The sequence below is a fragment of the Gymnogyps californianus genome, chromosome 19 (genome assembly GCF_018139145.2).
Source record: "Gymnogyps californianus isolate 813 chromosome 19, ASM1813914v2, whole genome shotgun sequence".
NCBI classification, from domain to species: domain Eukaryota; kingdom Metazoa; phylum Chordata; class Aves; order Accipitriformes; family Cathartidae; genus Gymnogyps; species Gymnogyps californianus.
The window spans coordinates 11,940,021-11,963,803 of NC_059489.1; the positions used below are offsets into that span (position 1 = coordinate 11,940,021).

Consider the following 23,783-nt stretch of genomic DNA (forward strand, 5'->3'; position numbering starts at 1 on the left):
CCAGCATCCTGCCAGGCGCTGCCTGCGCTGACTGTGCCTTTTGGTTCCACAGGCGGAGCGAGGTGACTTCAGACATTACATCATCCCCTTGCTGCACACGCTGATGTACACCTTGATAAAGGTAACCTATGGTGGGCTTTGCTGGGGCAAGGTCCAGGGAAATCAGAAGCCACAGGAGGGGCCACCTGAAGTCACTCAGCACCTATTCCTGTGCTGAAATATCCCAGTACCTGCCCAGCAAAGCCCTGGGACTACCGTGGGTGGACTCAACTGTGCATTTCCCAGTGTGCTGTTTGATGGCTGAGACACTGTCATCTGTGACATGTATGGGAGTGACAGGTCCTTCCAGCTGACCCCCTTTGCTGGAGGTGTTTAGGTGCCTGATGGTGCAGGAAGCCACAACCTGGCAAAAACGTGTGCCCACAGCCCTTCAGTGGGTATTGCTGGAGGTTTCCAAACCATTGTAGGGCCTAATTCTGCTTCATATACTGCATTTAAATCCATATTGAATTTGGTGTAGCTCTGTGCCCTTCCACCCTGGGGTCTGTTGTGGGGAGAGCACCGTTAGGGATCACTGCCTGTGGCATCTCCTTATCTGCCCCTTTCTCGCTCCAGGCTCCCTGCATTTCCGATGAGCTTTGCGGCAGAGTGTATGACTTCTGTAAGAAGCTGCTCACCCTGCCCAAGCCTTTCTGCACCATCGGTTTGGACTACGCCATCAGGCTGAAGATGGAAAGGACGCACCGGGTATGAGAGCTTCTCTGCTCTGCCCGTGCATGGCACGGTGAATGGCTTGGGTCCTTGAGGCAATGGCAATAGGGGTTTGGGGGGATATCCATACCTGAGCTGGCCTGTGCCTAATGCAGCGAGCCACGGCAGGGATTTCTGCAGGGAGCTGGCCAAACGTTTGGGGGTCTCAGGGATGCATCTGGATGGGAGGGTTCCCTTCTCCTGATTTCAGGCTGCTGAGCCTTAGTTACTAGCAGAAAACCTTGGGGTCCTCCTGCTGTCGGTGTAGGCACCACCAGAGTCAAGTCCAGCCTGTCTAAGGCCAGGTATATATACACTCCCTGTCTATATGGGAAACAGGGTGCTTATGCTCCCAGCCTGGCATTGCAGTAAATTTTGCAGAGGTCTCCTTTTTGCAAAGTGAAGTCTCCATCTGAGACTGAGTTGCAGGCTGTCCAGCATGGGCACTCCCTCCACTACCTGTGCATCAGGTTTCAGACACTAAACTGTCATCAGTTTCTGCAGAGAACAGTCTCTTTTAGAAAGCAAGCCAGAGGACAACTCTGTTTTCCTTTTTCTCTACGTTGCTCATTAAAGTTCTTCTTTTTAAAGTTTTCTTTAGTAAGAGTCTTTAAAAGCAATCCTTTAAAACAGTGCAAGGTGCAGACACCTTGTGAGGTGGAGGTAAAATATGAGAAACCTGGTGGGAAATTAGAGAGAAAGTGCCATTCTTGGTAGTCTCAGCCCATCACCATCACCCCGACCACTCTTCCCCAGTACCGCTTTGTCTGGAGCTCCAAGGTCCACCTTTATCTCACCTGAGTGCTGCTAAAAGAATGATTCAGTGTGGAGAGATGGGGGTCTCCAGCGGGGCTTCTCTCGGAGCACCACAAGGTTCACAAGATGACTGCACCTGAGCAATGCGGGGTGGATGTATCTTCTCCACCCCAGAGCTGGGTGAGGGTGAAGTACATCTCTCCTCGTTCAGAAACACGTTGTGCTCTTCATATCCACCTAAGCACTGTCCCCCGATGTGGCCCCGGGGACGGAGGCCGGGAGTAGGGCTCTTCCTCCAGCTTCCGACTCCGCTCCTAAGCTCATAATCCACTAAACAAAGGAAGGGAAATACAGGAAATCATCCCTGAATAGAAGGGGTTTTCTTTTTATGTAGCATGGCCTATCTTTGTCCTTGACTATTTTTAACTCTGGGCCTGATTCTGGGCTCTTTTACATCATCTCTCTAGCAACGGGTGTTTGCTGACTTGGCAGACCCACCATCAGCCTCTACAACCGGGAGCAGCGCTGAGCTGCTCTGGTGAGTTGTGTTGTTATTTCTTGTGCTCTGACTCCTGTGTGTTTATCTTCTTGGATTTGCTAGGTATGTTGTACCAAAGAATGGTCATTTCCGAACAAAGTCTCAAAAGCGACCCGTACCCTTATCAGGAAAAGTGAGTAGCGCCTCTTTGAATGTGTTGTTACTTTTATTTCTTTTATAGTCTCATAGTGAAATCTGTCCTTTTCCTGTGCTCTGAATTAATGTCGGATGGAACAGACAATTTGGACATAAACATGTGGCAGTACGTGGTCTTGCGGGACACAATTTGGTGGCATACAGTGCCTCACTAAAATGAGCTTTGCATTGGGAGGAGTACGTTCCTCCCATGTGTCCCAATTTATTTCTGTGGTCCTGGGAGGCAGGGAGCTTCTCTTGGTGGGGAGACAGGGCAGAGAAGGGGAATATCAGCAGCAACCCTTTTTCTCTGCATGGGATAATGGAGACGTGAGCTGCTCGTGCCAGCCCTGATGTCAGTAACGGGGAGTCCTCACCTCATCTCCTTCTTTTCCCATCCTCTTGCCTCACGCAGGATTTTCATCTTTGCTGATCCAGAGCTGCTCTCTGAAGCCATCTGCAACGCACTGGTCACCGACACGGAGGCAGCTCAGGTCTCCCAGAGCCCCCGGGCATGCATGTGCTATGTGATCATCCATACCATGCAGGCGGCCCTGGGCGAGGGCTGCGACATCAGCGGCTTGAAGGCAAGCCTCCAGGTAACTGGCAGCACTTCTGCAGCACCGTGTATGGTTTTCCAATGGTCCTGGTCTTGCCGGGCACCTCAGAGCAGGGGAAAGTTTTTTGGCAAGTGGAGAGATCCCCCCTGGCTCCTCACTGCTGGTCTCCATCCTCAGTAGCCCCAGTGTTACTTGCAAGGCTGGGCTACAAGCAGAGCTGGTGTTAAACTAAAAAATTCTTCAAATATAGAAGAGTTGCTGCAGCAGGAGCCAGAGGTTTTGAAACTTCAGTTTGAGTCTTCAGTTTTGCACAGCAAAGCTGGGCTCTGCAGCTGAAATATAGGCTCCTCTGTGAGCCACTGGTCATCGCAAAAACATCTCAGCAGAAATGTTTCAACCAGTTTTCTCCAAAACCTCCTTCAAGGAGCTGTGGGGCCACAGTAAGACAAATGTCTGGTTCAGAAAGGCAACTTTGCAGGGGCTCTCAGCAATTTCCACTCCAAGGACACATTTGTGTGTCTGCTCTCCCCATCTCCCGAGGGTCACTTGAGCTGCCAGCTCTGCTGCTGACTCCCCGAGCTCATGGCAGCTGGGAGCACAGTGCCCACCAGCTGCAAACCTGCCAGAAAAAAGCGTTAAGCAGACAGTATAGCCAGCATCTCTCCTCCTCCAGCCTTGCCCAGGGACAGGAGTATATTTGTGTCCTCTGCTGCAAAACACAACTTTTGCAGGACTCATTTGCCCTCTTTCTGCCCTCTCCTCTGGCCCTGGCCATGGAGCATCTCCTCTTTTCATGCCTCTGGGTGTTAATAGCTGCTCCTTGTGACAGGTTATGCCCACGAGCAACGTTGAGCACTGGTTCCGGCAAGTGGTGGCAGCAGTCGAGTGTGCAGGAAACGAGGCGAGCGCAGACCGTGGCCAGCATGCAGCGAGGCTGGAGAAGATTTATGGCGCCGTCCTCAGCTCCTTGCAAGCAGGTGAGCTCCCAGCCAGCCATGCACGGTGGGTTAAGGGAGCTGTGCAAGCTGGCAGGCCCCTGCCTCACTGCTGTGTCCTCGCCATTGCCCTTCTACAGCTGTCCATCCCCACCTCCCGCCTGCCTCCATCACTGGGATGAGGTCCTTGCAGCCTGGCTCCTTGCAGTGACCTGATGTCCAGGATGGCAAACTGCATGTGGCAGTGGAAGGCAGATTTGTCACCTGAGGAAAGGGACTGTGGCAATCTCTGCTGCTGATTCAGTTGCCCTGGGGCCCAGAGAGATGTCTCCGTCGTTCGCAAAGGGTGCCATAGATGTCAACCAGGAGAGGCTGGACAGACTCTCTAGTGCTCTGCTTGTGTAAGATACATCCTGCCATGGCCTAGACTGGGGAGACACTGTGCACCACTCCCTGAAACCTCCTTGTACTGATGTGGTGATCAGTGGTACTACCATCTCCTTCCATCCCTGGCAGTGCTCTGTTCCAGCCTGGTGCCATCAGGGCTGCACGGACTATAACAAATGTCCCCATCCATCACAGTTCCTCACACAAATCTGGGGTAGACCAGAGGGAAATGGAGGTCACGTTTCCCTCTTCCTGGCTACTCCTGGTGGAAGGTCCCTGCATCCCAACCCCCTCCCCGGAAAGAGCTGGAGACTGTTCCAGTGCAAGATATGGGGAGGAACAGCCAGTGGAGCAGGGAGAGGAGTGGGACCATCTCCTTTTGGTGGCAGTGAGCTATTAAATTGTCTCACTGCTTCTCACAGAGCCACAATGGGTTAAAAATAGCCAGCCATGGTGGGGTCAGAGGGCTTCCTTGCATCTCAGCTGAGATCGCCAAGAGGGGTCCTGCCACCTGCGTTGGAGGCCCAGTGCTAGAAGAATGTTTTATTTCTTCTGCAATCCCTCTGCTGTCTGCAGCAAAGCAAGGTCCTTCACTTGCCCATGCCTCAGTTTCCCCATCCTAATTTCTCCCTTGCACCAACGGTGTAGGTACCTTCATATGGCTCAGTTTGTGAGAGCAGAGGTCCGTGATTACAGCCTCATGTCTGGCCAGAGGGCAACCAGGGTGGGAGAGCCCTTGGGGCTCAGCACAGGCTATCTCAGCCAGTGTCTGAAGCACAGCACCAGTGGGAGGTCATGCACCTGTGTGGGAAAACTGCTCCTGTGTTCAAGCATCCTTGTTTCCCCCAGGTGATGCTCCCCTGGGAGGGCTGCAGGGTACCCCTCTGCCCAACCCCAACATCAGCTTTCACCTCTGGACAGAAGACGACCAGCTCTGTGAGTGTCCCAGGGGGGCTGTGGTGAGTTCAGATGGTGCCTGAGGCTGGGAAGCCTGTGCAAAACATGTCATTTAGCCCTGATTCTTGAGCAGCGAGTTTCACAACCATCGCCCAAGAGCCAAGCTCGTGGAGGCCTGTGCTGACTGCACCAGCCATCCTTCTTGTGGGGTGTCAGGGTCAGATCAGGGGATTAGGGGGGGAGAGGGGCGAAGGAGATGAGGAGAGGACCCTTGTGGGACAGGCTGCAGCAGCCATGTGCCCAAAGTACCTGATTTGAGTGATATTGAGCTCTCTTCATGGTGCTATGTGAAATGGGACTGAAAGACTGTCTCCTCTTGGACCCGCTGGTGGAGGTATTGGCCCTACGGTTTGCACGAGAAGAGGGAAGCTGGGGCAGGACTACGGCTCAGCCTGGCTTTGGTTGTATTTCCCTCCTCAAGCTCCCTTCTGCCCGCAGGGAAGGAACTGGTGCTGTTCATCCGCCCGCTGTCGCAGAGCTGCGAGCCTGACTGCCTAAGCCAGGACCTGGACAACTTCGAGATCCAGGACATCATTTCGGACTGCGAGTGCTGCGAGCAGACCCGCTTCTCCGTGCTCTCCACTGACAGTGGCATCGAACGAGACCTGCCCACGGCAGTTGAGGAGCCCTTCGCCCCTTGCAGCGCCGAAACGGAGCAATCCCGGCTCCACAGGAAGGGTGGCATTAAAAAAAAGCCATCACCACTGGAGAGCGTGGCCTTCCTGCAGGCTGGCTGCAACAGTCCTGGGGTGAAGCCCCCAGCGAAGCTGCAGAGGAGACTGGGCATCCCCCCGGAGCCTGCAGCCCCGCTCCAGAGGCTGCACACTGCCCGCATCGTGCTGCTGGGGGATGACCGGATCCTGGGGCGCCTGGCCCAAGCCTACCACTCTTTGAGGTAACTGGTGGCCACAGCCTCTTTGGCTCTGGGGGCTTGGGGGAAGGGAGAACAGAGTGGGGGCTTTGCTCTTCAGCTTGTTGAAGCAGCCAAGATGGCTGGGGATGGGTCTGGGCTCCAGCGTTACCGGGGACAGGATGGGACCCAGGTGTTTTGCGCCCAAATGAATCTGACTTCACTGGCTGCATGGCATCGTTTGGCTCTGCTGGCCCAAATGATGCACACAGCGAGTCCTTCCCTTCTGTCCATGGAATGGGTTAAATGAACAATAAACAAGGCAAGACGTTTTCCTATGCAAAAGGGAAAAATCCTAAAGAAAAGCTGTTTTCCAGCTGGCTCTTCCCAGCTGGTTCACCTGGCCAGGAGAGCAGCATGGGGTGGGTCTGGGTTGCAGTGCAGGCAGCAGCCTGGGGAGCAGAGCTGGGTGCAGAGGGGACCACCAGTCCCAGCCAGGAGCCTGTCTGCAGGATGCCCCTTATCCCCATCATCTCCCCTTGCTCGATTTGGGAACTCGGGGGCATTACTGCCGTCCTGTCACACTGGGAGGCGTGCAAGGAGGGCATGTGCTCCTGTTGCAGAGCAGCTGCGGTCTCCTGGCACTGCCCAGCCTTGGCCAAGAGCCATGTCCTTCCACATTCCCTTTGTGACACGGCTATTTATTTTTCCATTTCAAGGAAACGAGAAACACGTCGAGTTTTCCTGACTCCCAGGCTGAACCTGCAGTTCTACTACATCCCGGTCGTGACAGGGCAGCCAAACACCTTGGCTGTTACGGTGAGTCTGGGCTCGGCAGCTCCGGGCGCTGCCGCCGGCTGCCAGCAACTGACGGTGTTTTTGGAGGAAGAACAGGGGGGTTTACAGGAATTCACATCCGTTAATGCCTTGTTCCTAGAACAAGGAGGATGGGAGCCAAGACAGGGCGGGTGGGCTCAGTTTGCAGACTGGCTTCAGGAATCCATCAGCCGCAGAGGCATTCCGGTTGCTCCAACCACCCTGATGGGTGATAACTCACAGCCTAGAAATGGTATTCAGTTTTGCTTCTATAGGAGGATCGAGGGAGCTTTAGCAAAGAACTGATGCTTTTCTCACCTCCCAAATGTTTAGGGGAAGCGGTTGCCCCTTACTGAGGGCTTTGCCTGCTTGGTCAAGGCCCCAGTTTTAGCTCTTCAAGTCACTACCTTGCAGTTTGTCTTTGGCACATCTCTTCCCTTCTGACAGCCTCGAGACAGCGATAAATAAACAGTTGCGCTTCTCACAATATTTTAAGCTGTCCCAGAGCTGGCTGTGAGTCCTGACAAATGTGCCATTAAAAAATGAGTATTTCTTCTTTTCATCCTTCACTTAATTTTTGTTCTTGAGCACCTGCTAAACGAGTGCTGCAAGAAATGTTTTGCCATCTTCTCCGGACCAAGCAGGGAAGGGGGAGGGATGGGGGAGCTGCTCACGGGGCATTTGTGCCCCAGCTCCCTCTGCCTCCTCTATGGCTCCTGGTATTTTGAGCCATGATCGTACTCTGAGCTGTGTGTTTCTCTCGCAGGACCACGCTGCCACCGGCCAAGAGGAGCTCTGCGAGGTGGCCAGGTACCTGAGCAGAGCCGACCCGTGGTACGAGAGCAACATCAACACGCTGTGCCACGTGATTCCCAAGCTGGCCACCATGGTACGAGGGAAACCTTCCCACCTCCCCAGCCTGGCCCATTTCCCAAACACATCTGCCGTACCTGAGAAGGAGCTCGTGCCCTGCAGGGCTCCTCCATGCCCCAGACAGAGGTTTTCTCCCTGCAAACCTGCCCCAGGGCCTGGCAGCCGGGAAGGTGCACGCGGCTGACACTGCCCCAGCCCACAAGACCCATTTGCTGCGATGGGTTTTTTTGGCCAAGGGACAGGAAACGGCAGATTTCAAGAAAGAAAATGTAAATGAGGCATTTGCTGAAATACCCCCTGCTCTCATTTCCTGGCAGTTTGAGCCACCATTGATAGCCTACAAAAAAGGCTGGTAGGTGGGCGCAAGCCTTCGCTTCTCCCATTTGCTTTGACTAGTTATGGCAGAGCAGCTCAGCACTGCCCTGGGCGACAGCTCATTGCTCATTATTTATCTAGGAAGGCGTGAGGGTTTGTGGCAGCGTTTTTGAGAATTGACTGTGGCTGATCCATAATGTGATTTGTCCCCCCAGCCTTCCTCTCCGAGCAAACATCTTGTGACTGATCTGTTCATCACTGATGTGATCGCTTACTACGTTCGCATGGGCATCCAGCCTGTCTGCTTCCAGGTCTACGCTGTGAAGGTGGGTGCCACATCTCTTGTGCCTTCACATGGCCCTGCAAGGGCTTGCAGAGCCCCACTGCTGGCAGAGCTGTGCAAAGTCAACTGGGTCTGGGGGCTTTCAGCAGATTTGAGCCTGGATCTCCACGCTCCCCAGCCTGTCCCCTCCTTGCCAGGCTCCTGGATCTAGCGACTCCGTGTAGCGCAGCTCAGCTGGAGTCAATGATCCCGGGAAGGCTATTTCAGGATCACACAGCTCAGCAAAATGAGCCCTGAAATTACCCTGTAAGGACACAAATTTCCTGCTCCGCTGGATTCGGGTTTGCTGAGGAGCTCTGGCACCTCCTGCTGCTTTAGATGCTGTGCGCAAATAGAATTTTTCTGAGTGGCTTTGTCAAAACCTTCCTGTACCTTGCAGGGGCTTTGCAGGGCTTCCTGAAACACCATTTTACTTATTTCCTGCCAGCTTTTCTCTGAAATGGTATCAGAGTGAGACCTGGCATTTGATATGAGAGCAAAGAACTACTGTATTCAGTCATGTAACATCAACCCCCCATCTGCTCCTCTGGCAGTTTTCCCCCTTCAAAGCTTAGGGTGACACTGATGCACATATCTCCTTTTAATCTACCCGTAACCAATGTGGTAACCTGCTGCAGCAAAGGAGCAGCCATTACATGAGCAAACTGGCATGTGGCTTGCAAAGAGCTGGAAGAGCTTTGGTAATTACTGGTAGAGCATCACCAGGACTTGAACTAATAACACGTAGCTTGTAAACACTTGGAGTACCTGGTCCTCAGCTTGTGTGGCTGGGGATTTCGGGTTTTGGTGAATTTTTATTCCACTCATTTCTCGTCCAAGACAAAAATCAAAAGCAAGTGACAGAGTGGGTGACTCAAGCAGGGGAAGAGGAACTGACTCCAGATGTGGTTTTCAGATAGAGGCACCTAACCTACCCTGTTGTCATACAGGGTGTGATGCTGCTTCATCTGGAAACACTAAGCCTGTTTTGCCTTTTTGGTTAAGACCACGCTGTTCCTCTTTGGCTGCAGAGAGTTTCCCTGGAAGTGAGGGTCAGGTCCAACAGGAGCTGGATGTAGGGCTAGGAGCGGTTCTCCAGGACCTTATCTTCACATTTTGCTCAAAATAAGCCCATGAAAAGAAAATAATGAATAGATCTGAAGTGACCAGTTGATTTAGGTGTATCAGATAGAAACCACGTGCCTTGAAGCTAAGCCAGCATCTGCAGTCAGGCCTGGGAAGCTGCTCCCCTTGACCTGGGTTGCCTGTGGGGGATGGCTGGGAACTGGCTCATCTGTGAGTTCGCAGTGACACCCAGTGGCAGGGGACACTGCCCGTGGCTCTGCTGGCCAGGTCCACCGGCCTCCTGGCAAGGCCTGCCATGCTCCTGGGCTTCAGCAAGCAGAGCAAAAGCAGTTCTTTCCATCCCATAGGCCCCCTGGCTGCCATGATGAGGTCATAGATTCCCTTTGATGATGTCACAGCTGGGTGCTCTGGAGAACCTTTTGATGTCATCAGCCCAGTGTGACGCCACAGGGTGACTGAGGAGGAGCTGTTCTTAGAGATTTTCCACTCTTTCAGATTTTCTTCAATGACCCGTCACAGGAGCCGGCCGAGGACGTGTTCCTCACGGAGCTGCGCACCCAGGTGCAGGAGAGCATCTTCCACAGAGGTGCGTGTGTCCTCCCAAGTTGAGCCCTGCAGGAGGGGCTGCCATCCTGGGCACGGGTCCTGACAGCCCCGGTTCCCACTCGCCCTGTCCCTCAGCCTGCAGCAGTCAAGGCCATGCCATGGGGCAATATCCCTTGTTCCCTGACGAGCAGGAGGCTTCCCTAATCATCTCCATCTCTCTCTGGGGCGCATGACACCAGGCTAAATGAGAGACCTTGTGGTCACTGGCTCCTGGTCTCAACCAGGTTTTGTAGAGTGTGCCTTTTGTTGGCTCCAGGGCCCTCTGAAGTTGAGGAAACAAGCTGGGCTTCACAGCCATCCCCTTTGCCAGATGTTTTCCCTACTAGAAATTCAGCTTCCGTGAGTTGCCAGTGATGGGACAAGGGTGCCTGAAGCCTGGACCGTTACAGAGGTCACATCCAGCCCTTCCATTAGTGCACCCCGGTGTCCAATCCAATGGATGTTTGCCATTGCGGCTGGGCACAGACCCTCGAGTGAGTCCATCTCACTGGACCTGTTGAGTGCACAGAGCCTCAGCTCCCATAGGCAAGGAGAGAAGGGCCGGTGTGCCAGACCACGACTGCTGTGTGATGGAGGGCATGGCTCGTCCCATGAGAGGACCCCTCTCTGCTGACCACAGACAGGTAGGATGAGTGAAACCTCAATCCTACCCGGTTCCCTCCTTGCAGAGTTAAGCATGACCAAGAAGAAAACGACCCTGGATGGCCCTGGCATAGATCTCACAGTAACATACAGAAAGGTAAGTGGGGCTCTCAGCAGCCCAAAATGTCTCTGCTCACAAGGAACCCCAGCATGGCACAGATCTCCTAAAAGGAGTGCTCTGGCCCTCCTTCTTTCCTCTGGAATCACACTCCAGGAGAGGACAGAGAGGTCGTGGTGAACTTTTAAAAGCCTGTTAGCTAACCTTGCACTTGTGAAAAACTGCCCCCAGACCTCTCCATGTCTAACCTCTCTGCCAGGGTGAGTTACCAGAGCCTTCCCTGCAGGTTGTGGTGAGCGACCGGGCAAAGGAGCTGGCTATGTCCCTGCGCTCCACAGGTCTGGTGATGAAAGCCGTACCTGCCGATGAGGCTGAAGGTGGGTTCTTCCTACTTGGAACCATGTGAAGAGGGTTTGCTGAGTTTTCTGGTGCTCAATAGAGTAAATCTGACCATGGTACTTAGTGCCAATTGTGCTTGGGCTGTGGGGGTTGAATCAGTGACGTGCACGTATTGGTGTCACCACAGTCTGTGGTTGTGCATTTTCTCGTGAATGACGTGCCTGGGGCTCCCTGTAACGTGGGGTTCAGCATAACCATAATCTAGGCTTGGCAGCATCTTCCTCTTGCTGCAGCCTTCCTCTTTCACCTTGCCTTTAGCACAGCCTCTGAGGTTTCCACCCTAAGCATGATCCCACGCAAACCCTTAGCCCATGGAGCTTGCTAGAGTCCTCCTTTTCTGCCATCCTATGTATCCCACGGACCTCTGGTAGTGCACCCAAATGTGGGATCTGGCACCAGCCCCACTTAAAGCTGAGCTGAGATCGTGCCATGGTCTAAGGCTAACACACTGCTTCTGTTGCAGACCTGGTATGTCTGAATGTGAACATCACTGAAATCATTAGGATCAACAACTTGTCGGGACGATCGTTCTCAGTAAGTAGCTGTGGATGCTCACGGCCCTGGAGGGGTTGGCCAATGCATGGAAATCCCTTACGACAATGGTGAAAGGGGAAACACTGTGGGGAGGAGAAGGCTTTGGGGCCACCCTCCTCAGAGAGTGTTTTGCAATTACTTTCCATGGAAAAGTCTAGATTTTTGAGCCAAAGCCCCAAATGCCATCCCTGCTGGTCAATGCCACATCGAATCCTGTCTCAGGAGACCCTGTAGGACTGAGCTGCTGCTGGGGTTATTCTGTGACCTCAGGGACAAAGTGGAGAAATAAAGCTTAGCCCCAGTCATCGTGGCTCCACTTAGATACAGGAGAGGGTCTGTAGTTTTGCAATGACTCTGTTAGCTCCACACCTCCATCTGCAGTGCCCTCCCCAGACCCCATGTGTTAATCCCCACAGAGCTCACAAGAATAGAGGCCATTGGAGAAGTACTTTAACAAAGCATAAACAAGCAGCAGGAACTTCAATGAATCTAATTACCAACTCAGAAAGATGGATATGCAAGCGATGGGACTGAAAACTTGGGCTCCTGTCCTTTTTGTTTTACATGAGAGTTCAAGTAGACCCCAGAGGACACACTGCCCCATGGGAATGTGTCACTGCAGTTTGGGTGGCATTAAGTATTATTGTGCCTTGGTCATTTGGGCCCTGGAGACTCCGGTCTCTCAGCTGGTATTTTTAGCTAGCCAGCACACTTTTGCTTATTCTCACCTGGCTTTTGGAAACACCAAGGTACTGCAGCCCACGCTGCCCACCAAGATAAACCACGGCCCTGGAGAACAGACCATGCCCCACATCAGACATCCCAAACCTTGCAACCTGTGCAAGCATTGCCAGTTTGGAAAGTTTGCCCTTGCAAAATTTGACCAGGTTGTGATTACAGAAAAAGGACAAGAGAGACACTTCCCTCCTTAAAGAAGACACCTTCTGTCACATCTGAGGTTAAAAAGAAAAAGAGAAATGTCATCATTTGTCCCTTTCGTACCCAGTATGCACACACCGCCCATCACCGCACAGCCAAGGGAGGGGAAGTGAGACGCTCACTGGGCTCTTCCTCCTCTCTCAATCCAGGCTGTGGCAAACAGGTTGAAAACACGCAATATCAAAATCAGGAGCACAGAGCAGAGGCCCTTCACGGTGTGTCTGGACAAGGACAGCAGAAGAGCCTACAGGAACGTGATCAGGTGAGAATGCCACGCATGCCAGGCTCTGCGCATCTTGCCGGTGAGCTGGCATCCCTCCCTGGAAGGGCTCCCAAGGTGGCAGATCTGTTTCCCAGGGAGGCCTAGTCCTGATCCTCATACATGACAAAAGACCCACGGGCAAATGCATTGCTTCTCCAGGGAAAGCAGGGCAGAGTGGTGCTCTCCTACCTTTGTGGTTTTGGGTGATGGTGTGAGAAACAAAATAGTTCTTCCATTTTAAGTAAGGTGCTATCATTAAGACAGTAGAAGGATAGGTACCTCCAGGGACAAACTGAGATCTTAGAGCTCCTTAATTATATTGTGGAGCTGACGCTCTCTCCACTGACTGCATTCCTCACCAGGGTATCTCAAGCACATGAAGGTAGGGGGAGAGAATTCAGCCCTGTGATCAATGTGCCTATAGTAGTTGCAGTGACATATGATGTGTTGGAAGCAAGCGGACAGGTGGTTCAAGGTCCATGGGCCATGTGGAACATAACTAAAATGTGAATTTCTGAGAATCGAACTGAGCCAGGCTAAGGACACTGGTTTTGTGGTCAAACACTAATACACATCAGCTCATCTTTCCAGCCAAAACCAGTTGAAAAAGCATAAAGGCAGCTGCACACCTCAATATGACAACCCTCCCTCAGCAGTCAGTGGAGAGACCTGACGTTGAGTCAGATCAGACTTTGGCCCTCAAGGGCAGATTTGCACATGCAGTAAATATGTTCTTGTGCTCTTGCAGCGTGGAAGTGTCTCCTTGCCTAGAGCCCAGCTACTGCTTGCAAAAGACAAGGACAATGAAATTCAACCTGCACGAAACAGAAGATGTGGGGCTTGTGAAGTACATGCCCAAGTCTCTGCTGTTGCCTATCAACACATTTGCAGGCGTCATCCAATGAAGAAAATGAGAAAAAGCTCGTGTGAGAGATGTGACATTGGGTCATCACAGAGGAGATGGAAAAAGAAAACGCACTAAAAGCCACCAACAGTGATTTTACAACGGTAATGGTGTAAAAAGCTGCAACAGCAGAGGTGGACAGGGCTCAGGGAGGACAGCCATGCCCTGCTGAATGACAGTGATGACCACAGCTAACACCCTCGTGTCAAGGGGGTTGCTGAAGAACTGAGTTTTAACCTTTTGCACAAGTCAGGGAAAACCTTTCAGCTTCTTCATTTCAGGAAGACTGGGAAAAATACAGCTGAGGTGATGGTGCTTGCTGTGCCTGTGGATCACAGAGCAGTTGCTATCAGTAATATTTATTATGGTGATGTCTCACAGCCTGGCAGGGGATCAGGGCTTGTTGCACGGGGTTCTGCACAGCAAACTCTTCATTCTGGCACAGGGTGATGTATTTGGGCAAACCAGCAATTATTCCCCTCATTGATTTAGGAAAGCTCATTGTACGCCTGACCACAGCTGGGAGAACATGTGTGTTTAACGCAGCTTCTATGGAAGTCAGTGGAAAACCTGCTGTTGTTTCAAAGGGGCCACACAAAGTAACAATGAATGGTGTGAAACAGGACATGGGAAACCGAGTGCAATATTTGGCAGTGATGAACAGGACAAGAACAGCTCAGGCTGCCTAGGCAGTGCTGTGGGATGTGCTCAGCTGTGAATGGGATAGATCTCCTTGAAGAAGAAACCTTCATTGAGCAGACAATGGAGGCTGCACAACAGCTCTTTGACGTCTGAGCTGTACCTTTGAGTCCACCTGGGATTTTGCTGTGGCTTCGCTACGCAACCTCTCTGCATCTGGTCTGGAGCCTCATGAGTGCCGGTTGTGTTCCTCCAGTTGTACATCCCCGGAACAACCACCTACAACCCCAGCAGCAGCGAACCTCCTCCGTGAGGTCAGCCAGCAATACCTCTGCATCCCAGTCTGCCTTGCAGTCCTGGTTTGATCTGTGTCTGCTGTGCGGGTAAGAGATGCAGAAGAGTGGAGTAGCGCTCCTGGGATTGACGGATGGGCAGGATGCCTGCAAGACTTCTCCGTTCCTTTCCTCTGCTGCTACCATGGTGTAGAAACCCTCCCCTGGTTTGCAGATGGGCCAGGCTGAGCAGCGACAGCACAGCTCCTGCTTCCACCCAGGCTCAGACTAACCCACTGTTAAGGACGATCATGTAGGAGGACCCTGTCTTCATTCCAGTTTGTGGCTGACTGAAATAATAGAAGAAACACGGTGTGTATTTATTGACTTTCTGAATGTGATCTGTGGTTTCTGGAGTGTCTCCGAGGAGTCTTCCCTAAATTCACGTTGGAGGGGATTTGGGGGCATTCCTTCTATGACACTATCATTTTTTTCTTCTCGGCTCCCAGATAACTCAGTACCTGGGTTACCTTCGCTCAGGGGTGCTTGCTTGGATCAGCAGCCCAAAGAAAGTGTCCTTTAGCTTTGTATATGTGCATAGCAGCTATTCCCAGTCATCTCTGGCAGTCACCGATGGGGAGTCCCTGGAGCCAGCTCTGTGCTATAGGGTGATGCTGACCCAGCTGCAGTGGCACTGGCAAACCCCTACGTTAGCCCCAATGGCTGGGGACAAATCCACCCCTCTGTCCTGTCTGTGCCGGGTCTGCCCAGCCCTGGGGAGCTGCACCTCTGGAAAGTCACTTCTGTTTAACCACCCACACCTGGAACAAGGAGCCCACCTCCAGGTATCCCAGTCTGGGGTACTGGAGAGGAGTTTCCCTTCCGCAGAACTGCTCTGAGCTTGTGGGTTGTCTTGGCTGGTTAGGCCCCATGGAAATCTTCCTTGCATTTCTTGCCACGTGCACAAGGCTTTAGGGGTTCAACCCTCAGACTTCCCTGGTCCCCCTCTTTGCCAACAAGCACAAGGCTGCCGTATTCGTGCTCCTGTCCTGCATTGTCACTTGGCACAGCAGGCATTGTCGCTTCCTGTTCCCAGGCTAAAGGTTTATTCGCTCTCACTTTGAATGTACCATGCAGTCCAAAATAACTGCTGAAATACAGTACTGGGGGCACAGCAGCTCTAGAGCTGTCGGCAGGTGATGGGTTATTTAGCAGTGTAAGAGTCCCAAGAAATATTTAATCCCGAACCAGCACCAAGAGTTGAAAGATCATGTTGGGCAACAGCAACATGACCATTTCCTAAGGAAGCTACCTTGAAATGCTGGCAGATGTAGCCCCTCGCTCCTGGCTGAGCCAAGCACAGTCCCCAAGCCTTAATGTCCCCCCACAGGAGTCACAAGGCTGCAAGATCTCAGCAACAGCGTTCGGTTCTTCAGTACTGTTTTTCACCTCACAAGTCAAAAATTGTCGATGCCCACCAATGCCAGACTTAGACAGCAAACATTTTGGCCCTGAAGAAAGCTGAAGTTAGACAGGAGGCTCAGAAACAAGTCAGGAGATGCCTGCTTGCACCAGCTGTTTTCCTCTGCGAGCTGCTGCATAGGGTGACACGGGGTTTAAGGGGTGACCAGCGGCTCTTCACACCTCTTAGGGCTTCATTGGGGGGTTCATGTACCCTGGCATACAAGGCAAATGCTTACAAAGCCAAGAGACCATGTGCTGGGTTGGATCGTGGTCTGCGGTGTCCAGAGTTTACTCTGTACAGTTGTAAATGATGTAGATGGATTATAAGTTATTTGTGTAGGTGTCAGAGATGATCTGTATCAGAAGGTGCAATCCTTTTAATGCCAATTAAAAAAAATTAAAAAAAATCAGCAGAAACTGTCAGTTTGGCTGTTTTTTATGTTTGCATGTGGCTGGGGTGGGTGGGAAATAAGCTGGTAGGAACAGAAAGACGTCAGTGTCATTTGGCCCTCTATGGCTGATGTCTTCTCCCCACCTGGGGGCTACATGCTGTGCTACACAGAGAGAGACTTCATGGCCAAAGAGCTCTTTTGTGAAGGGATGGGCAGAAATGGCCGAATTGCAGAAATGTGGAAGCAGTAGTCTATAACCCCCATGCTGGCTGCCCCTCGATTCCCCTCCATGCTGGTACACTCTGTCCCCGCAGCCTGTTCCCCTCAAAGTCTGTCACTTCAAAGCACCCCATTCCCTTAGCGGGGCCAGCGCTTGGCCCAGCACACGTAGGCTTGGGCTGGGAAAGGGGTGAAACGCTGGCTTTCTCCATGCATCCTCTAAAGCCTGCTGACCCTACTGACCGCAGGAGCTGCTCATTGATAGAGCAGAAACAGTTCATGAACTTGTGTTAATGAATTCGCACAGCTGTGAGAAAGAGAATTTCACAGGTTGTTTTATTTACCCCTAGAAATTGTGGGCAGCTCACGCAGATCACAGAGCAACCATAGCACAGGGACAGTGTTGAGGTATACACTGTACCCAGGAATTGCTGGCTTCAGAGCAGCTTTCTCTGCTGCATAGGGTCTGGGTGAAATGCCTGGAGGAACGTGGCAGCTGGACCTCAAGGGGTAAGGGTGGACACGATTGCCTGGGGACTGGGAGAGCACAGAAACCTGAGTGCAGGGTGCATTCATAAATAACAGAGCCTGGAGGTAGGGCTTGCAGGCACAAACCCTCCTGGCACAGCTGTGTTAGGGGTTTTACCTGGCGGGATTCCCCACTTCCCTCCAGCTCTTTGGAGAGACTCCCAGCCTTTCAAAGTCCCCCCTGAATACATTTATTTAAGCCATTATATTAGGCTTGTCTTTGTTACATCAAAATGCCCCCAGCTCTCTCTGCATGCCCAGCTCGATGCCGAGCAGAGACACAAAGAGCTCTCCAGCGGACGGTGGCTGACGCCGAGCTGGCTTGGCCAGAGTCCACGTGCATCCCTGCGTGGTGGCTTGCTGTGTCACCCCACGGTCCCAACTGCATCATGCCAGGTCTGGCTCCCAGCGTGAGTCACTGCCGCCTCCTCCTGCACAAACCCGACCAGTGCGGGCAGCAAGCAGCGCTTTGGCACTTGCAGGTAGTTAAAGCGATCTCCAGCCAGCTGCCTGTGAGCTCTGCATTCTGAACAACCTCCTCCTTCCATCACCTCTCCCGAAACACCGCATAGGACAACCTGAAAACACCCACTGGCTGTAAATTATTAAACACTTTGTGAAAAAAGAATACGAATCACCTCTTTTCCAGGGAGCATTCCATACTGAAATTAGAACCTTCAGAGGCAGAACGAACCCAGCAGTAAGAAATCCTGGTATAGACCATTTTTACATATGGAAAGAAAATTCATCTCCCACAGGCTCCACGTGAAAACCTATGGACTGAGCGAGGGGGAGGACAACGCTGCGTGGCCACTGTTAACGGTGGATCAATATGTCTTCGTCGTACGACCTCCCCAGCAGCACCGCTGCAAGGTGCCAGGAATAAATCAGCAGTGTTCACAGCCCCATCCATATTTCATATCCCACCGGGGCGATTTCAGCAGCTCTCTGCTCAGGCAGCTCTTCCCTTTTCTTGGCTGAACTTGCTGAGCCCTCCACGGGCACTCAGTGTCCGGGTGGTCCTGCCTGCCTTTGCCCCGTGGCACTCAGAGGACAGACTGTAAAGCTGGACGAGAGCAGCCTTCAAACACTGCTGGGATAAATGCAGAACAGGGGAAAAGCCCCTCTTAAAGGTGTTTCGAAGCAAGGAAAATGCAATCTCCCCATGTCTTGCTTTCGATTCATTAAAATCGAGGCTCTGCTGGTTTCTGTGCTGCGCTACGCTGTTGGCCTGTGCTTTCTGGGTGACCCCAGAAGATGGAAACAACTTCATCGGATGTGGGTGTCATGACGGCTCCTGTGAACACTGTTTGCATGAACACATGGCACAACACGCAGAACAGCCGGCTACAAAGCACTGTAGTAAAGCAGGACTATGAACACATCACAACGCATGGGAACAAAAACAAAGTGTCTGTGCTGAAAGAAGGGTATTGCCCATCACGAATGATGATTTAGGAGATCTGACTGCACTGTGAATGAATTCAGTGATTCATGAGCCCATTTTTACACGTTTCCTTGCATCTTGCCCACTCTGCCACAGCAGAGGCATTGCCACATCTGCCGGGACTGCTGGAGACCACCAGCACCTGAATAACTGTTCCCGTATGGAGACGCATGGTGTAAGTGCTCAGCAGCCAGCCCTTCCCGAGCTCCGCAGGGCTGGAAAGGAGAGGAGCAGAGCAAAGGCATTAGCACGGAGTGGAGCTGTGAGCGGAGAGCTGTGGGGGTCAGGGGATGCAGCTGCAACCCTGGGGCAGCTGCCCTAAAGCAGCTTAAACCGTCAGGGTATGAAATTTACTTGGGAACACTCCGGATAAGCTGAAAGCCAGGAGTGATGCAAAAAGGGATCGGTGCTTGCTGTGGGATTAGGATGTAAATTTGTTTTCTAACCTTCATAGAAATAAGCCTTAACAGCCCTGGGAGCCAGACTGGCTGACTTCTACAAGGGAGTTATGGGGTTAGATTACAGTTGTCTGTGATAAGAGGGGAGCAGATATGGCTGCCCAGAAGATGGGCCGGTTACCTGTGAGCAGGCAGGGGAGGGATGCTGCAGATGGGCAGGGGATCCAGGCCAGCCCTGACGGCAATGGGGAGGGATGGAGGGAGCTCCAACGCCCGAGCAAAGCGTCTCGAACAAAACCCAGTGCCAGACCGATGCCTTATTCCGCTGCAGTGACTCGCTCCGTTGCCCAGGCCAGGCCAGCGCGTGCCCGCGGCGCAGGGCTGAAAGCAGGAGGCTTATTTTGTGGGGGAGTGGGCTGGGGAGTAGCCAGTGCCAGGGGGTTGCCTTGCTTGGAGACATGTTGTATGAAAAAGGGAAAGCGTTTCCTCTCTGCTTTGTGACCAGCATGGAAGGTTTTGGTTCTAAAAATCCATCCTGACTCTGAATTGAAGGGTTTCGCTTTTTTTTTCCCCCACATATGGGGAAACATTGCAGCAAACAATGTCGCCTTCCAGGACCTGAACCAAGTTGGAACACTCCTGCCACCACTTCAGGGAAAAAAATCCCCCATGATGTCCCTTATTTTGTGTGAGAGAGGCAGCAGAACTGCTCTGCTCCTTCTCGCAGCGGCTGGGACGCTCGGGCACGAACCGCCTGGCAGGGGAAGGCACGAGGGGAAAGGCCTCGGGGCAGGCGACCATGGACATCCCACGGCAGCCTGGGCCCTGATCTTACCCACGGCCTGTAAGTCTCATTCCCTCCAGGGTAAGGATAAAAATAAATAACGGCAAGGATCGAAAACAAACGTTAATCTGGACAGGAAGCATTAAATCTGAGCTCACTATTCAGGCTGGGGCTCACAGTTAGGTTTTGCAGGCCGCCGGCCACCTAGCAGAGCCTGGCTCCCCGCCCGACGCCCCCCCCCCCCCAACACCCTCCTGGCGTCGTGCACCAGGTGGGGCTTCTCGGCCCCGCCACGGCCCGCAGGACCCCCTTCTCCCCCGGGGAGGCCGCGGCGGGAGGCCGGCGCTGAGGCGGCCGCGCTGAGGAGACGGCGGCGCGGGAACGGGCGGGCCGCGGCCGTTCCCCTCCCGGCCGGCAGGCGGCGCTGTCCTCCCCACTGCCCGCCGTCGCCTGGCAACGGGGCGGGCCCGGGGCGCGGCCCCGCGGGCGGCGGCAGGTGCGGGCCGGGCCGGGCCAGGCCGAGCGGGCGGCGGCGGAGGCCGGCGCCGTGCAGGTACGGTGACCGCGGCCCGGAGGGGTGGGGGGGGCCCCGCGGAGGAGCGTGGCCGCCTCGCCGGGGCCCGCGGGAGGAGCATGCGGCGGCGCCATGAGCGAGCAGTGGGACGTCGGCCGGGCCCTGGCCCTCTCCGGCCTCTTCCGTCTCCTGCAGGGCGCGGGCAGGGCCTGCGCGGCCCCGTTCCTGACGCTGTACCTCCGGCACCTGGGGCTGCCGGCCCCGCTGGTGGGCGTCGTGGCCGGAGCCAAGCACCTGGCGGCAGCTCTCTGGGCCCCCCTCTGCTCCCGCTGCCCCAAGGGCCGCAGGAAGCGGCGCCTTCTGGTTGCCAGCTCCTTGCTGGGCTCGGCGGGGGCCAGCCTGCTGCTCACCCTCATCCCACCCGCCGACGGGGATGCGGGGTACAGGTACTGTAACGCCAGTCAGCAGCCGGGTGACCGAGGGGCCGCCACCACGGTACCCGGCACGGGCACGAGCAGCTACGGTGTTTTAAGCATGAGTGCTACTACAAATGCAAAAGCTGTGTCAAAAGAAACGATGGAGACAACTGCTGACGTTTTGGTAGCGAGCAGAAAGCCAACACTAACCAGTTCAGCCTTCCAGGGATTATTTGGCCTTACAGATACGCTTGAGAAAAAAGGCAGAGGGCTTGGTGAAGGTGATACAAAGACAAATGGCTATTTGGATGGTCCCTCCAGCTGGACAACTTCTGTGAAAGCAGTTAACAGGGAGACACGAGAATCAGAAACACCGGCTTCCTACAAACCTCCCTTACGTGGACTTGAGAAGGAAATGAGCAGTCTGGTTTCTGCTGCAATAGATCTTGCTGATAATGCTGAAGAAAGCCTTTATGCTACTGAAAGTAATGAGGTCTCTTTGTTTAAAACAACTCTTCCTCCTGTGGGAGATGCTTACATGTCTGGAAACCTTTCACACCACCAGAAGGACACTCAAGATGTCAGCTTCGAGGCAGTGCAAAACATCTTTCAGGACAGAGAGCATCAGATTTTTCTTATGGTACTGGGTGCTGTCGTGCTTTGGGAGCTGTTGGCTACTTCTCTTGAATGGATAGTGGATGAAAGTCTCTATGAATATCTCGACTTCGTTGATGCGACTGACAGGTATGGCAAGCTGTGGATTTGGAGTTACCTGGGTGCATCTGTAGGTGCCTGCAGTGTTGCCGTGTTCGTGGATCAACTGAATTGCTTCCTCAGCAGTACAATCGCCCGCCTCGCTGTCCATTTCTATGGCTATGCCCTCCTGATAACACTCTCGTTGCTTGTCAGTGTCTTTTTTCCCATCCACGTTCCCAAGAAAACCGACCGTGTTAACAAAACTGCCAAAGCCCTGGCCCTACTGTGGAGCAACGGCCGAGCGACCCTGTACGCCATCACTGTCTTCCTCACCGGCGCAGCTGGGTCTGCGGTGCACAACTTTCTCTTCTGGCAGATGCAGGACCGAGGCAGCAGCGAGCTGTACATGGGGCTCTCCGTGGCTGTTGGGCTACTTGCTGAAATTTTGCTTTATTTCTTCAAAGGGAAGTTGCTGAGGACTTTCTCGAGCAGCAAAATTGTTGCAGTCAGTCTAAGCCTACTGGCAGTACAGCTTCTGTGCTACTCCTTCTTGTGGACTGCGTGGTCAGTTCTCCTTATCCAGATTTTATCTGCCTTCAGCAGCGGTGCTTTGTGGTGGGTGGTTAACATGATGGTGGATGACATAGCCACTCCAGGCATGGAGAGGTCCCTGCACGCTGTTCTCCAGGGCCTCTGCTACGGTGGAGGAGCAAGCTTGGGCAGTTTTGCAGGAGGATTTGTCGTGAAGCACTTTGGCCTGGCAGTTCTGTACAGGGTGGGCTGCGTGTGCCTGCTGCTGTGGCTCTTCGTGTTCTTAATTGTCCAATCTAAATTGCCGCGGCAGAAAAAAATTAATTATTCTCGTCTCCTGGCTGCCGATTCCAGTGATATGAGCGACTCTGACGAGGAGAATGAGAGGGACTGGCTGGTAAAAGCTATGAAGGATGAAAGTTTTAATAGGAATTCGTCACAACAGCATGGGATCAACTAATCTGTACTTGAATGTAGGGGGTGGAGTGGTAATGTGGTATGATGATGCCCAGAAATGACCATTAATTCTTAAGTGCTAAATATATACAGTATATATCTGACAGGACAGATTTTTATTTAAAAAATTTTATAAATCTTTTTATTTTCTTAATATATAGTGTTCTTGTAGTAATTATTCCTTTTTAACGTAATGATTTTGCTTCCAAAATCATAACAAGGTATTTCAGGTATACATTTGCTGAAATGAATGTAGCTAAGTTTTTAGTCAAAAAGCAAACTTGAATTGAATTCTTGCTCCCCAGAGCTGATGCTGTGGAAACTGTGAGCGAAAGCTGTGACCTGTACTTCAACACAATTGAATGAAAAATATTGTAATGCTAATAGCACACTAAGCTTTTTCAAGGTGCTATGTCTGTGAACTCCTTTCGCTGAATAAGGGATGTGAATAAAAAATGGTTCATTTGCTCTGCTTTGATTTGTAAAATCAGGTTTTGCTACAGACTGTCTGTCTTCTCACGTTTTGGGATTTAAGTACGCTTCTGCGTCGGCATCTGTTGGAAAAAACCTGCCATGTCTGCTCGCAGTCAGTGCCTGCTGGCTGTCCAAATCGAGCAGAGCAGCCTGTGGACGTCCTTGTCTTTATTTACCTAAGGTGGCACCCAGCATTCAGGGTGACCAGGAAGCACTCTGCCCTCCTGATTTGAGTAACTTCTGTGGGCTGGGAATTAACGTCGGGCAATATTCATTCAGAAGGAACTTGGCACTGGCTGAGTTGATCTGGTTGAAGCTGGTGATCCTCCCTGGGTCAGTTCGCCCTGAGGGCAGCCCTCTTCTCACGTTTCCTATTTAGAACTAAAGCTGTGTCCTGAACAGGGCCTGCTAAGTCCAGAAGGATCCTCAAGCTGCCTTATCTGCCTTGCCTTAACCTCAAAAGCACACAGGTTTCAACACCTCTTCAATAGGTAAGATTTGCTTACAGATGAAAAATTGGTGGTCTGATCTCATTAAAAGATCTGTGTCAGACCTTAAACGGGGCTGGCGGAGAAGCTTTGAGCCTTACAGTCCTTTCAGCTGCCATCAAAAGCTGCTGTCAGTTTATTAGGTACTTCCTTGGTCAAGTGACTACATCATTACTTTGCAGAGGGACAGATTATAATAACACCTTCCTAATGTTTTACAAGCCATGAGACAGCTGCAAAAAGCAGAATATTTATTTAAATGCATATATAATATGTAATATGTAAGTGGCATTGCAGTCTGTCACCCTGGTGCGTTCTGGACTCGGTAGAAAGTGGTTGGAGACAAGGAAAAGCAATGCCATTGAAGATAATCTCTTTCTCTGTATGCATCGATTCCAGATTATCTGTACATCAAATGCTTTCAGGGCAATTAGCTCTCTG

The 23,783-nt window shown here is 52.5% G+C and overlaps 2 protein-coding genes across 2 annotated transcripts; both read left to right on the forward strand.

Moving 5' to 3' along the window:
* Window positions 1-2,109: 2,109 nt before the first annotated feature.
* Window positions 2,110-13,625, forward strand: PIK3R6 (phosphoinositide-3-kinase regulatory subunit 6). Its single transcript, XM_050908602.1, is given in 14 exon segments — window positions 2,110-2,177; window positions 2,595-2,778; window positions 3,569-3,716; window positions 4,911-4,997; window positions 5,457-5,913; window positions 6,588-6,687; window positions 7,451-7,573; window positions 8,088-8,198; window positions 9,776-9,866; window positions 10,555-10,625; window positions 10,873-10,963; window positions 11,449-11,519; window positions 12,569-12,720; window positions 13,469-13,625. Coding segments are annotated over 14 exon segments (1,911 nt in total).
* A 6,788-nt stretch (window positions 13,626-20,413) lies between these two features.
* MFSD6L (major facilitator superfamily domain containing 6 like) lies at window positions 20,414-22,847 on the forward strand. Its single transcript, XM_050908508.1, has one exon. It carries the CDS (start codon window positions 20,414-20,416, stop codon window positions 22,382-22,384), a length of 1,971 nt encoding a protein of 656 aa, XP_050764465.1. The 3' UTR covers window positions 22,385-22,847.
* The last annotated feature ends 936 nt before the right edge of the window (window positions 22,848-23,783 follow it).

Excerpts from the sequence above, each read along its gene's own strand:
- MFSD6L (XM_050908508.1), top strand. The coding sequence starts at position 20,414 with ATGAGCGAGCAGTGGGACGTCGGCCGGGCCCTGGCCCTCTCCGGCCTC.